At 41.2% G+C, this 12905-nt stretch overlaps 1 protein-coding gene across 8 annotated transcripts in view; it reads left to right on the top strand.

Moving 5' to 3' along the window:
• The window catches only part of TIAM1 (TIAM Rac1 associated GEF 1), a 273240-nt gene that overhangs the window by 221284 nt on the left and 39051 nt on the right, over window positions 1–12905 (top strand). For all 8 annotated transcript variants that reach the window (XM_032798274.2, XM_032798269.2, XM_075073407.1 and 5 more), the window contains 3 exons: window positions 351–432; window positions 5220–5306; window positions 10211–10435. In XM_032798274.2, coding sequence (XP_032654165.1) covers window positions 351–432; window positions 5220–5306; window positions 10211–10435 — 394 coding nt within the window. The remainder of the gene's footprint in view (window positions 1–350; window positions 433–5219; window positions 5307–10210; window positions 10436–12905) is intronic.

The raw sequence follows: 12905 nt of genomic DNA, 5'->3' as shown, positions 1-12905 counted from the left end.
CTCCATCTGTAAAATTGGAATAATAGCACTGCCCTGCCTCACAGAGGTGTTGTCTAGATAAATACATTAAAGACCATGAGGTGCTCAGACCCTACGGTAATGGGGTGTGGGGGATATAAGTGACATAGACAGACAGAAAGAAAGAAAGACAGAAAAGCATCTGACTGATCTAAAAATAAAGCACAGTGGCTCCAGCAATACATTTTACAGGTGTAGGGAAGACTGCAGTAAATAAATGACCCTGGTTCCCCTTCTGCCCCTTTAATTAGAATAAAAGATATGCTCAGATGGGTGACAAGCATTATAACCTTTTGTGATAATGGATTATTTTAAATATTTTGTCTGTCCAGTTATACAAAGAAATTGAAATCTGTCAAAAAATTACACAGCACATTCAGATTGAGAAGTCTGATACAGCCTCTGATTTTTATGGTAAGTTTTCTTCCTGATTTGTTTTTGTTTTTCCTATCAGATCCTGGTGCAAACACACTCTTATTTACAATTCATTAAAATACCTTAAGGGACTGTTGAGCAAAATAAAAAAAGCACCTCTGACTCCTGTGTCATCCAGAGAAAGAGAAGCCATGAAAAGCTGGATTGAAGCTGGATGGATTTTTTTTTTTTTAAACAAACTGAATGCAGCGTCCACACTGGCACATGAACTGTAGCATGTGCAGATCACTCATGAAAGTTATAATTTGAGAAAAGGCAAATTTTTTTTGTTTGTGTAGCTTCTCAGAACATACTGTGCAAAATCCTTGTGATTAAGAAGGTGGCACAGAGATATGGAGCCACAGAGTGCTTTTGTCACCTGAAATGGTGAAAAACAGAACCTTGTAGAGCAGAACTCCCCTCTCCCAATAGCCATGTGTTATGTTAATGTTTGTATTATAGGATAAATTGTGGCTTTGCAGTAAGTCTCAAGTGACAGTGTGTTGTTGCACTGCTGCAGGAGCAGATGGGGAAGCAGATTGTGACTCTGGGCTTGCCTATTGAGGGTGTTAGTACACTCCGGAGGGGTGCACATTCCAATGCACACCAGTGTGTTGCAAACTATCTGGCCCATGTGAACCTTGCTGGTGTGCACTAAAAGTTCCCTAGTGTGCATTAACATTAATGTAAAGCCCAGAGTCGCAGCCTACCTCCTGGTTACCCTGCTGCTCCAAGTGGAAAGTATCCAGCACCATCTGTATGCATGATGTATCACATGTCCCCCAGGGCACTGGGACCAAGAGGAATGGACCCTTGTCCCCCCCATTTCTGGCTTCCTCCAGTCTCTTCCTTGCCTGTATGTGCGGATTATATAGTTGCCCTTCAGAGGATGCTCTCCCCTATATGCTGCTACCCACAGCATGGGTAATCATCTGAGGAAGTAAGGAGGCCCCTTGTGCCTCTTTACTTCCCTGCCCGAGGACCCGAGACAGGTCACAATCTTGTCTAGCATAGGCGGGCTTTGGATACACGAGTTTGGCATCCAGAGAAGTCTATAGAAGCTCAGTGCATCTCTGAAGCCGGAATATGCCCCATAATATTGGCACATTTATAAAGAGGGGGAAAATACTCTGTATATATTTTAGCAAAATCTCTGTTGTCCTATCTGTTTTTTTCAACATTTTAGTATTCAAAATTACAAGCTTTTATATTGGCAAGATTTCCCTTTGGTCAGGCAATTGCAGTATTTTTACATTTCTTTTGCAGTCTACCCCTGGGCAGCCGATCCGCATCTTTTAATGTTTATCCAAATATTCTGTTTTAATGAATAGAATAATTTTGAATCCCAAAACTGATTATTATACAGCTATAGGCCATTTTGAATGTTGAGCTCTGGTGCAAAGCCACGATACTGGCTGCTATTTGAAAACTAAAGATTTAAAACATACATATTAACTAGCACAATTATGACCCCAGGTTCAATAATTATGTTGTGCCTGGGAAGACTTTAATAGTTAAGGGCTTGTCTTTATTCCCTTTTGGGTTAATTTAGCAGCAGGAACATAAAAAAGGAGAAAACGAAAACAAACTATTGTAAACTAAAATGATCAGTTGAGCTGTTTGAGGCAGGAAATGTGTCTTATGGGTGGGCCTGATACTGCAGGCAATTAATACCCATCATAATGCTTACTGCACTCATTGAAAGAAATAGCAAAACTCCTTTTGACTTTAATGGGAGCAGGATCGGGCTCTGAATAAGGCATGGGTCCTGTGAAAACAATATTTAAGTGATGTTTGTAATATTAAGCCTATATTGAAATGCATGAATACGAGAGTCAAAAGTTAAAGCTGCAAGTGCATTTGAATTTTTAATGCTTGACATTGCCTTTATATTGATTAACATAACCTTTGCAATTTTAACACAGTGCTGACTTTTGCAGTCCTACCAAAATCATGTGCTTAAGTTTACATGCAGAGGGTAGTCGTACTGACCTCTGGCAATATGAAAAAAAAACCCTAAGCATGTGTGTAAGCCTTTATAGCATTGGGACCCTAAACTTTGCTGTCTTAACAAAGAGATTTTTTTTAAATGTCCTAGTTTTTAAAAAACCATAATAAATCCATGGTGTGGCAACACTGTAGCCACATATCAGGAAAGCATTTAAGCTCCTGTATAAGTACTTCCATGAATAGGGTTACTTTGCTGAATTGGAGCCTAAATTGGATAGCAATAGAATGCACCTATGCAGGATCTTAAACTATTGTATTGAATGAGGCAGTGCTCCTACCACCTTCAGTTGCTCTGTGAAAGACTGCTTCCTAATTATCATGTGCTTTCACTACTGTGCTTCATTCAATCCAAAGCGAACTTACTGCACGTTTTTAAGATTTTAACACTATGTACCAAAATTCTATGGGCCTTGTGCAGCCTGCTTGAGAAACTTATTTAAAGAAGTGTTGTCATTACTGAAATTGTAGGCAACATTAACTGTTGCTATTGCGAGAATTCCAGCTATAATCACAATAATAATTCTTGTACACTTTTAATCTTCCTACAAATTGTTAATAAATCCTGACAGTGCCTTTGTAAGGTAGGGAAGTGTTACTTTCTTCATGGAACAGCTAGAGAATCAAAGGCAGAGAGGTTAAATGACTTCGCTAAGGTAAAGCGACTCAAGGCAGACAAACCCAACTCCCCAAGCAAAGTGGTTGAGAGAAACTCTCCTAAGGCCTGGTCTATACTACACAGGTCAATGTAAGCTGCTTTGCATCAACCTAGCTGTGGAAGTGTCTTTATTTAAATTTGTCTCCCGCCAACGCCTCTCTATGCTGATTTAGTAACACCACCTCCCTGAGCAGCGTAGAGTTACAGTCAGTGTAATTAAGTTGACACAGTGTCAGTGTAGACACTGCGTTGCTTACTTTGATTATTACTGGCTTTCAGAAGCCATTCCACGCTGACAATACAGTTGATACAAGTGCTTCTGGTAAGGATGTGCAAAGGAGCCAAGCATGCACACACATAAGCAGTTTAATAACTGCAGTGGCTGTATGCGACATAAGTTAGGTTGACATAATTTTGTAGTGTAGAGATGGCCTACAGTAAACTCTGAGAGTTTCCAGCTGAACTTGTCCACTTTCACCGGGTTCTCTCTGGAAGGAGGCACTATAGCTCGTAAACAGCTCACAAGTATCTCATTTCAATGTCTTGGTCCCATTACATCTTTCAAGAGCCATGTTATAGGCAGTGTTAGCTGATCTACACTTAATGCCTCTGGAGTTGGTCTAGCTTGAGCACACATTGTAAAATAACACTTGAGCTGCAGAGAATGATTGGACTAGCAGCTGGTGTGTTCTGCTAACTTGTGCTGTAGCCTCGGTGAGTCAGTTCAGTCAAGTTAAATGCACTGCTACACTTGAGTTAAGGGGTTTTGTGACTGGATGGGACTTGGATTAACTCTGCAGTGAAGACAAGCCCATAGTTACCATTTCTCTTTTCCTGGCTGTTCTTCAGTTTATTCAGAGTTTCTCTCCCCACTAACCTTGTGCATCAAGTCAGCTTGACAGATTCCATTTATATTCCAAGTTGAGGAGCCCAGCTTCTGTCTCCAAATTGGTTGTTAAGTGATAAATGGCCATATGTCACAGGCCTGTGGGCTGGCCCCTGTTTTTTTAATGATGAATGAAAGAATAACTTGCCATCCATAAACATCAAGTTGAAGGGAGTCATAGAGTCAGAATAGGCTCCCAGTACATCTGCTTCCTCTTGACTAATGGCTGATTGCGTGTCAAACAAGCATCTCTCCCTAGAGATTCATAAAAGTTTTCTTTGAAAAAAAGAATAATACACATCTAGGGTGCATGAAGTTTCAGAAAAGCAGATATCCTTTTTTAGGTAGTCTCCATAATAAATAAGTAAAACAAATTTAATAAAATACATTTTATTTTATACACACATTAGAGCTGACATTATTTTAAATCCAAGTAATGGATAAAGAAAATCACCGATATCAAACACAGTTGTACCATTTGCACTCTGTGTCACTATTTCCATTCTAAATCTTTGGTTTGCAGGTTTATAACTTAGCCATAAAAAATGTGCACTGAGACTTGGTGAATAACAAGTCATGCCAGCAGCAGCTGAGAAAAGGAAAAAAGGCAGCATTTTACAAACCAGCCCAGCCCAGGAAATTCAAAAAGTAAAAGCTGACATTCTGCTTGAGCAGGCACTATTATGCCTTGTGTGAGTGTCAGCCATAACTCTGAATTTCCTGGCCTTTGTTGGTTTGGGACACAAACCGTGACATTGTATACATTTTGTCTGCAAATATCCAACTTCTTGAAGTGACCTTTTGTGGCAAGACAGTTTTAAGTGCATTCCAACAATTTACAGCTGTGGTCTCCCCAAATAAAACTTGAATGATTTATGTAAACGCAAAAATTCAATTCAGCTTTTTAAGTAACTTTTTTTTATTTAGTAATTTTCCTTTTCGGTTTTTTTTTAAGCTTTAATACTACCCCTCACTCCCTGAAAAATTGGACCCCAATTCTGAAAAGCCCATTACTCCCATGGATAATCCTTACTCACAAGTAGACTTCTTGACTATTGCTATGGAACTACTTGCATGAGTAAAGGATGCTCACAACAGGATCGGGTACTGCTTTATCAAGGCTTTTGCTTATTGTGGAAAAGAGTGCCCTCAGATATTGTGCTTGAGATATCTCTTGGGGTTTTTATAGAACTAATTCTGAAGATGTTTTAATTGTGTCGCTTGGTATTTCTGTAGGCTTTTCTCTCTCTTCTGTGGAAGAAGAAGGGTTTCGTCGGCTTTATGTGAACCGTGTAAAAGAGGCGGGTCTGGCTTTCAAGAAAGGTAAAAGATACTGGAAGACTTCTATCCAAGTTCAAATAGTCTCTTTGTTGTTGTTATTTTATTATTGGTATGGCAGCAGCAGTCAGGAGTGCCAGTCATAGACCAGAAGGACTCCATTGTGTTAAGTGCTGTACAAACACAGAACAAAAAGTCTGTGCCTGTCCCAGAGAAGTGTTTGCAAGGGCCCCACATACCTTATCATAGTGGTTCTCAACCTATTTATCATGGGCCACATATGTGGCCCACAAAGTGATACTTGGGCCACAGGTTGAGAACCACAGTGACCCCCCGCCCCCAAACCCTTATGCTCAGCGCCCTCTGCCCAGAGACCCTTCCACAGAGTGGGACCAGAAGCAGAGAGCTGGACAGGGGGCAGGGATTATACCTCCAGACCCTGCTGTGTGGGAACCCCTACAATGTCGGGTTGGGGGGCAGCCAGGACCCGAACCCATTGTGTGTGGCCGGATGGCAGCCAGCTGCCCAGAGCCCACTGTGCAGCTGGGAGCCCAGAGCCTGCCATACAGCAGGGCAGCTGGGAGCCCAGAGCACATAGCCTTTAGCACACAGCTAAACTGTGTGCTAATTGGGCCACATGCGACCCGTGGGTTGAGAAATGCTGCCTTAGCATATGTCTACCTTCCCATCCAACCTATGGAATGATTTGGGATTGACTACAGTATATGTGCAGTCACCCTTCATTCTGAACTGCTTTTCTGTCCACCCCTTCTCTTACATAGCAGGATCACCAGGTACTGCAGCGAGAAAGACAAGTAAGTGGTCCATAAAGCCACTCTAGAACTGATACTAAGAGATGAAGGAATAAAATAAATGGCACATCTTCACTCCAGTGGCTAAGATCACTGTCCCTAGTTTTGCTTTCAGCCATGGCTGATCTGAACCTGGGATGTAACAGAGCTGACTAGGCCAGAGAACTGACCCAAAGGGTGTAATCAGCTAAGAGGATTTCAGTAGTGTTTTTGGAGGTCTCTACATCTGTTTCAGAACCATGAAGATCCTCCACTCTTTTTTCCTGTCACTTTCCACTCCCCACTCTCTTCCCATATGAATGGCCACCATCTTTCTGGCCAGGGTGTATGAAGTTTCCTGGAAAATGCCTTTAACATTTCTCCTTACACAATGCAAGCGCATAGGTAGGCAAACAAAAGGCTCTGGGGTTCTGTGGTGAGTCAAGGCAAATATAAAAGGGCAGGGAAGGGAGGTCTGGGCAGTCCTCCTGCGACAAGTTTGGAAATATCAAGTGCAGTTTCCTGAATTTTACAAGATATTTGAGCAAGATTCTAGACAACAAACAAGCAAACAAAGAAAATTGGGTACTCTGGCTTTGAAATGCTAAACTAAGTTGTCAATGGGAAATTGGTCTTTTCAAAAGAACAGGGTCAACTTAAAAAAAATCACACTTCTGTGTGAACATTTTTTTTACCTACTATTATCGTAAGTAAAACTGTAAGATACCTATAACTGAGAGAGAAATAGTGACTATATTTCTCAGTTACAGATGATAGGTGAATATTATTATTAGGCCTGGTCAAATGATGGGAATTTTTTTGACATTTTTTTCCCCCTTTTTAATCAATAAATTTTGAATTTTGCAATTTTTGGACCAGCTTATTGTTGTTGTTTTGTTTTATAGCTATATGGTTACCAGCACCACAGGTATATCTGGGCACAATTATATATGTTTAGGGCACATCCAAATTTCGGCTGGAGGGTGCTCCCCAGCTCAGGTAGACAAATCCACTTTAGCTTTGCTTGAGCTAGCATGCTAAAAACAGCACAGGCGGCAGCTTGGGCTAGCCGTCCAAATACAAAACCTCTTGGACCCTTTGGGTACATATGTGGAAAGCTAGCCCAAACCGCTGCCTGTGCTACCCCTGGCTGCTCTGCTATTTTTAGTGCGCTGCATACATGAATTGGGAAGCACACTCACAGCTGCAGTGTGGACGAACCCTGAGAGGTATCTTTTTTTCCCCCTAAAGAAGAACAAGCTCCCACAGCCTCCTCTGACATCCCTCCCCATTTCACCAAATGTAAAGCCACTTATTTAAGCAGAATCAAATCTGGGCAGCTTATTTCCTGGAGGATGCAGCTGGATTCACAATGCAATTCTTAGGGGAAGTCTTGCTGAAAGAGCTGAGTCTTGCATCCTGCCCTCATGATGGCAAGACTCACGGTCTGAATGATCTCCTATAGAGAGAACTCTGTGCTTAAACAGCTTCCACCAAGAACAGCTTGTCCTCTGACCCTGCAATTTCCGCTGTCCATCAGCCTGAGCACCCCTTTCAAGTGCAGCTGACACACTAGGGTGTGGAGCAAGAGGTGATTTTGCAGATGAACAGGATGGAGCCTGGCTAGGGATATGAAGATAAGGACCAGGATCTTGAAATCAGCCCAGTGCTGGCTAGGCAGCCAGTGCAGAATATTATTTATTGTGATGTGCTCAAGTCGGTCTGCTCTGCCAAACAAATAGTGATGTGTTGAACTAGCTTTCTTTTTCAGGTGACCTCCAGGGCCAGCCCAAGGTACAGCATGTTGCAATGACCTAGCCTAGCTACATTAATCAATGCAATCAGTACCTCCAGAACAGATCACTGTGACATGCTTCAGCCTGGATTGACCCTGGGGGCCCCCCTCATAATGAAAGTTAGTCCAGCATGCAGCTGGCTGCCAGGATGTACAAACTGCCTGTTGAGAGTGAGGTCACATTCTCTGCTGGATCTTCAAAATGCTTCCGTTTATCTATCATCACCACCTTTGTCTTTCCTGGGCTGAGTTGGAGCCAGCTGTTTTTTCTCCAGATAGTGCCCAAAATTGGAAAAATACCATGAATACATTTCCAAACAATAAATTTAGCATTAGAGGGTGTATGTGACAGGATATAATATGTTTTCAGGACTAGGGAGGAGGAAAATTAAAGTCCTAAATCCAATTCTATTTCAGTTAGGGACATTGCCTCTTTTCCTTAGCCATCATAATGGCTTGCCTCTTTCAATAAAGCACTCGTCAGTGTGAAGAAAATTAAATAAACTATATAGCTAATTCTGCTTTATAAAGAGAGTGTCGGTGATTGAGTCACGTGTTCAGATGACTTTTACCTCAGGGATTGCACTATGAGAACATAAGGCACTCCAGTTCTGCCAGAGAGGAGAGCTATGAATAGCTGATGGGAAGAGACAACACAGTGCTCAAACCAACCAGTAAATCCCAGCATCTGTCTATTGGAAAAAGCAGTTTTCCATCATAAAATGTCTTTTGCTACTGCAAAAATGGAAACAGAGACGCTAGAAAAGGCAGAACTGGGGAAATGCCCCAAATCCCTGGTTTTTTTCCATTTGGCTATGAGCCTTATCCCACCTACCTAGTACTTCCCTAGTTCTCACCCTAAGGTTTTTGGCTAGTAATCCTCCTCCTCTCCCTTTTCTGTATTATACTCACTAGTTTGTAAATACTGAGGGCTAGACCGGGGTAGGCAACCTATGGCACAGGTGCCAAAGGTGGTACGTGAGCTGATTTTCAGTGACACTCACACTGCCTGGGTCCTGGCCACCAGTCTGGGGAGCTCTGCATTTTAATTTAATTTTAAGTGAAGCTTCTTAAACATTTTAAAAACCTTATTTACTTTACATACAACAATAATTTAGTTATATATTATAGACTTACAGAAAGAGAACTTCTAAAAATGTTAAAATGAATTATTGGTACTTGAAACCTTAAAGTGAATAATTGAAGACTCGGCACACCACTTCTGAAAGGTTGCTGACTCCTGGGCTAGACGGTGGCTCACCTTTGGTGAGCAAGAAAGGGCAGGCGCACAAGAAGCCGTCTGCAGAGTCCAGGCGGAGTCCTCCTACGCAATACCAGAGTGCTAGAAATCTAGAAGAGGAGGTCTCAGTGCAAGGGGTCATGGCTACCTTGCTCTTCCCATATTCCTAAAGGGGTGGTGCCATCCCAGCTAAATGCAGGGAATGAGTTTGGGGGAGGGGAGTCCGGGTATTCAAAAAGACGAGCTCCCCTGAGTTAAAATGAATTATGGTGCTAGTCTCCATGAAAGGGTGGGGTCATGGTTGGGCCTCTCTCCCATCGCTTCCTGTGCACTGATCAGCAGAGAAGGGCCACCATTACATGGCTTCTCCTTCTACCCACCCCTGCAATGCAACCACGAATGTAAAGCCACAATCTTGCCCTAAACATTTTCTAACAGACACTCTCTGCTAAATGACTCCAGTTATGATGAGAATTGTGATGTTTTGAAACTTGGAAGTTTGACTTTCTTGGCACAATTTACTTTTAAGGTTAAACATGTTTTTTGTGTTGACAGCAGAACGTTGGACATGCTGGTCTTGAGGAATTAATTAGTGTCTTATTTCTATGATCCATTTTCTCTCATTCTAACCCCCAGGTCAATGTGAAGAAAGAAAGTAGATTCCTGTCCGAATTCATCTCACACTAATACTTTCTTCACCAATAAACTGGAAAGCTTTAGAAGTCTGAGTCTATTTATAAACAGTGTGTTCTGTAAATGTTGTGCATGGTTTTTCTCCTAGAAAATGATGTAAAGAAAAGTTTATTTCTTCACTCACAAAGGGCATACGGTGAAATTCAGTGAATACATGGTAAATGTATCACGTGGTGACAGCAATACAATGATACTATGGTGATGGGACGTCGTAGAAAACCTTAAGATAGATCTCTTCACAAAAATCAGCATCCATCAGTGATCCCTTCACATCCATCAAGTTTCTGCATGTTTGGAATCATAAATGTTTATGTTATGTCTAGACATCACAGTTACTAGCACTTCATAAATACACAGACTGAGGTCTTTGGGGGACATGGGCAACAGAAACTTACTGTGTGATACTTACCTGTTACTTTCTGTTCTGCAGGCCTTAAAGCTGGTGACGAAATTGTTGAAATTAACAAAAGAGGAGCTGAAGACCTGGACTCAACCATGCTGAAAGATGCCCTTGTTCAGCCTTCACTGTGCCTTACAGTGCGTACTTATCCAGAGATAGAGGCGGGGCAGAAGTTAATGCAATCACCTCCATGTCGCATGGAAAATCTGTCTGACTTGAGTGACAGTGCGATGATGTATAGCGGCAGTAACCAAGGTAACAATCTCCACTGAGGAAATTAACATAAAATGGGTCCACTTTGGTTCCAACATACAGCAGTGTAACTCCATTGACCACAATGGAGTTTCTCCTGATTTACACCTGTGTGAGATAAGAATCTGGCCCTAAACATTGTGGTTAGATTATCAACAGGAGCTTGGGAATTTATGACGTGACCTGTGGTTACACTGAATTGCAACCACAAATTCCCTGGCTAGGTAGTGATTTGGAAAATATTTGGTCAGAGAAACGTGCGAGTTTTTGTTTGGCTTTTTAAATATGTGACTACCCCAAAACAAAAGACACTCTTAAGTGTGTTTGTTTGTTTGATCTATTTTTTCAGAAGTTCCTTTAAAAATTTGGTTAGAATAACATAGAATTGAGTAGTTTTTCTATTTTCTTTTTTCTCTTTTCCTGCTCTGAAGAAGGCTCCTAAAAATTGACCATGTTCGAAATTGTTAGCTAGCAGATAGAACACAAACAGGCATTAACAGTAGTTGAATGATTGTGTTTAAAAAGCAGTTGTAAGGATGAGGTGTGGGTAATCATAAATTCCATACCTGAGATTTTTATATTTGGCCACAAGATGTCACCCTTACACATATAAAATCACTTAATTGTCTTTCTTGAGGTAAGAGCATCTTGATCCCAGTTTGAGTAAGTTACTACCCTTCCAGTGCAGGGGTTATATGTCATAGGGAAGGCTAGAACCTTTTTGCCGGAATTATTTCCCCATAGCAGGGAAATTGGGGAGGTGGGTATCGTTTTCCCTTTATTTCACTGTTGCTGAAGGAAGAGTAGGAATATCTCAATTTGAATTGGAGGAAGTAACAAAATAGTATTTCAGCAGATGGTTCAGAGGTGCTTACAGAAGTTTCAGTAACACAATTTTACCTTGTTAAAGTGCTTGCAATTGCCATATGCATCTAAAGCATGGTATTAAAAATGTTTAAAACTGAACAACACACACATTCTAACTGGGAAGATTTTAGATTAAAGTGGGGATAGGATTTGGGACTTACTTCAAAGGTTGAGGTTTGGAGGCAAGCATTTAGAGCTCCTCCATCATTTTCCATCTCTTTAGACATCAGTGGAAGGAAGTATAAAAGGTTTTTCCAAAGCTCTTATTCTTCTAGCCCCTGTGCATTATTTGAGTTTTACCATCTGAAATGTAAGTTAAATAGAGGTACATTTTATTATTATATCTGGGATTGTAGCTGTGTCTCAGATTTTTGGTTTCAGCCCTGTGACTTCTTGTCCAAAGCAATCAAGTATGAAATACCCATTGACCTATTTATTTGTATCCTAGCTGAGTACTGCCAGCTTGGCTGGCTATATAAATCAGCTCAGTGGTTTGTATCACATGCTTTATTTATAGTGTGTACACTTATATTTCTGTACCGAGCTAAAAGAAAATCCACCTAACACTGGAGTTTAACATTATTGGGCTCAGGATCTGGCTGGACCATTATGTTTATGTGGCTTTAGATGCTATACTTCACTGTAGCAATTTGCTGCATGTCATGCAGAGAGTGTGGGATGGAACTTTTACCAAAGGTGCTTTGGTAGATAATTCTGATAATTGGGTCAATATTTTAGATTCTGATCATTTTAGGAAGCCTTTAAAAATGTTGATATTGGATATTTTTTTGCTTGTGTATGTTTAGAGGTGGGAGGTTAATAGAAAACCAAACCAAAATTCCAGCAATGTAAACCCCATTGGACCCACTGGCTCTTAGCTACTCTTGTTTCTTTTGTGATTAATTAGGCTACTAAGATTTTGACGTATAGCAAGGTGAAGAAGAGGTACATTTTTTCCCCTGAGGGGTTCTGTGGGCCTGTTACAAGACCACGAAGATTTCCTCCTCTCACCTTTTAATTTTCTCCCAGGCTTTAATCTTCTCTTCCCCCCAGCACAGCCATTATAATTTTGTTTGAAAAGCACTTACGTGTTAGGACTCCCTCTGGAGACCCTCAACATTTTCCCCGTAATTAGCTAAAACGACCACTCAAGGCCCTTTCCCTTCCCCAAGAATAGTGTCTTTCCTCTGCAACACACAACTTCATTCAGTCCAGGGAGTAAGAGAATGGGGACTAGAAATCCAGAGGTAGGTTTCCCAAAACTCAGCATAGATCATTGCCACTAGGTTAGTAAGATGCCCTAAAGGTTATTTTTTAGCCATAATTTCTTAAGGCATTCCCTACTTCTCTTCTGCATAGTGAAACCATATGGCCTCCATGTGGAGATATGTGAGCTCCTTCTTCATGTACTAGAGTTTGGGGGCAAGGCTCTAAATATTCTTGTTTTGTATAAGATTACAGCATCGGAAGACATAGGACACACTATGCAAAATACAGGGACAACCAAGAGCCTTACAAATCACTTCATGTGGTGTAGGGGGTAAAACAGGTATATCACTATTTTGAATGAATACATTCATTTGCCAGTTATGAAACAGTTAAGTGT

Source organism: Chelonoidis abingdonii, chromosome 1, assembly GCF_003597395.2.
Source record: "Chelonoidis abingdonii isolate Lonesome George chromosome 1, CheloAbing_2.0, whole genome shotgun sequence".
NCBI classification, from domain to species: domain Eukaryota; kingdom Metazoa; phylum Chordata; order Testudines; family Testudinidae; genus Chelonoidis; species Chelonoidis abingdonii.
Note: the sequence above shows the minus strand (reverse complement) of the source record. Positions and strands in the feature narration are given on the sequence as shown.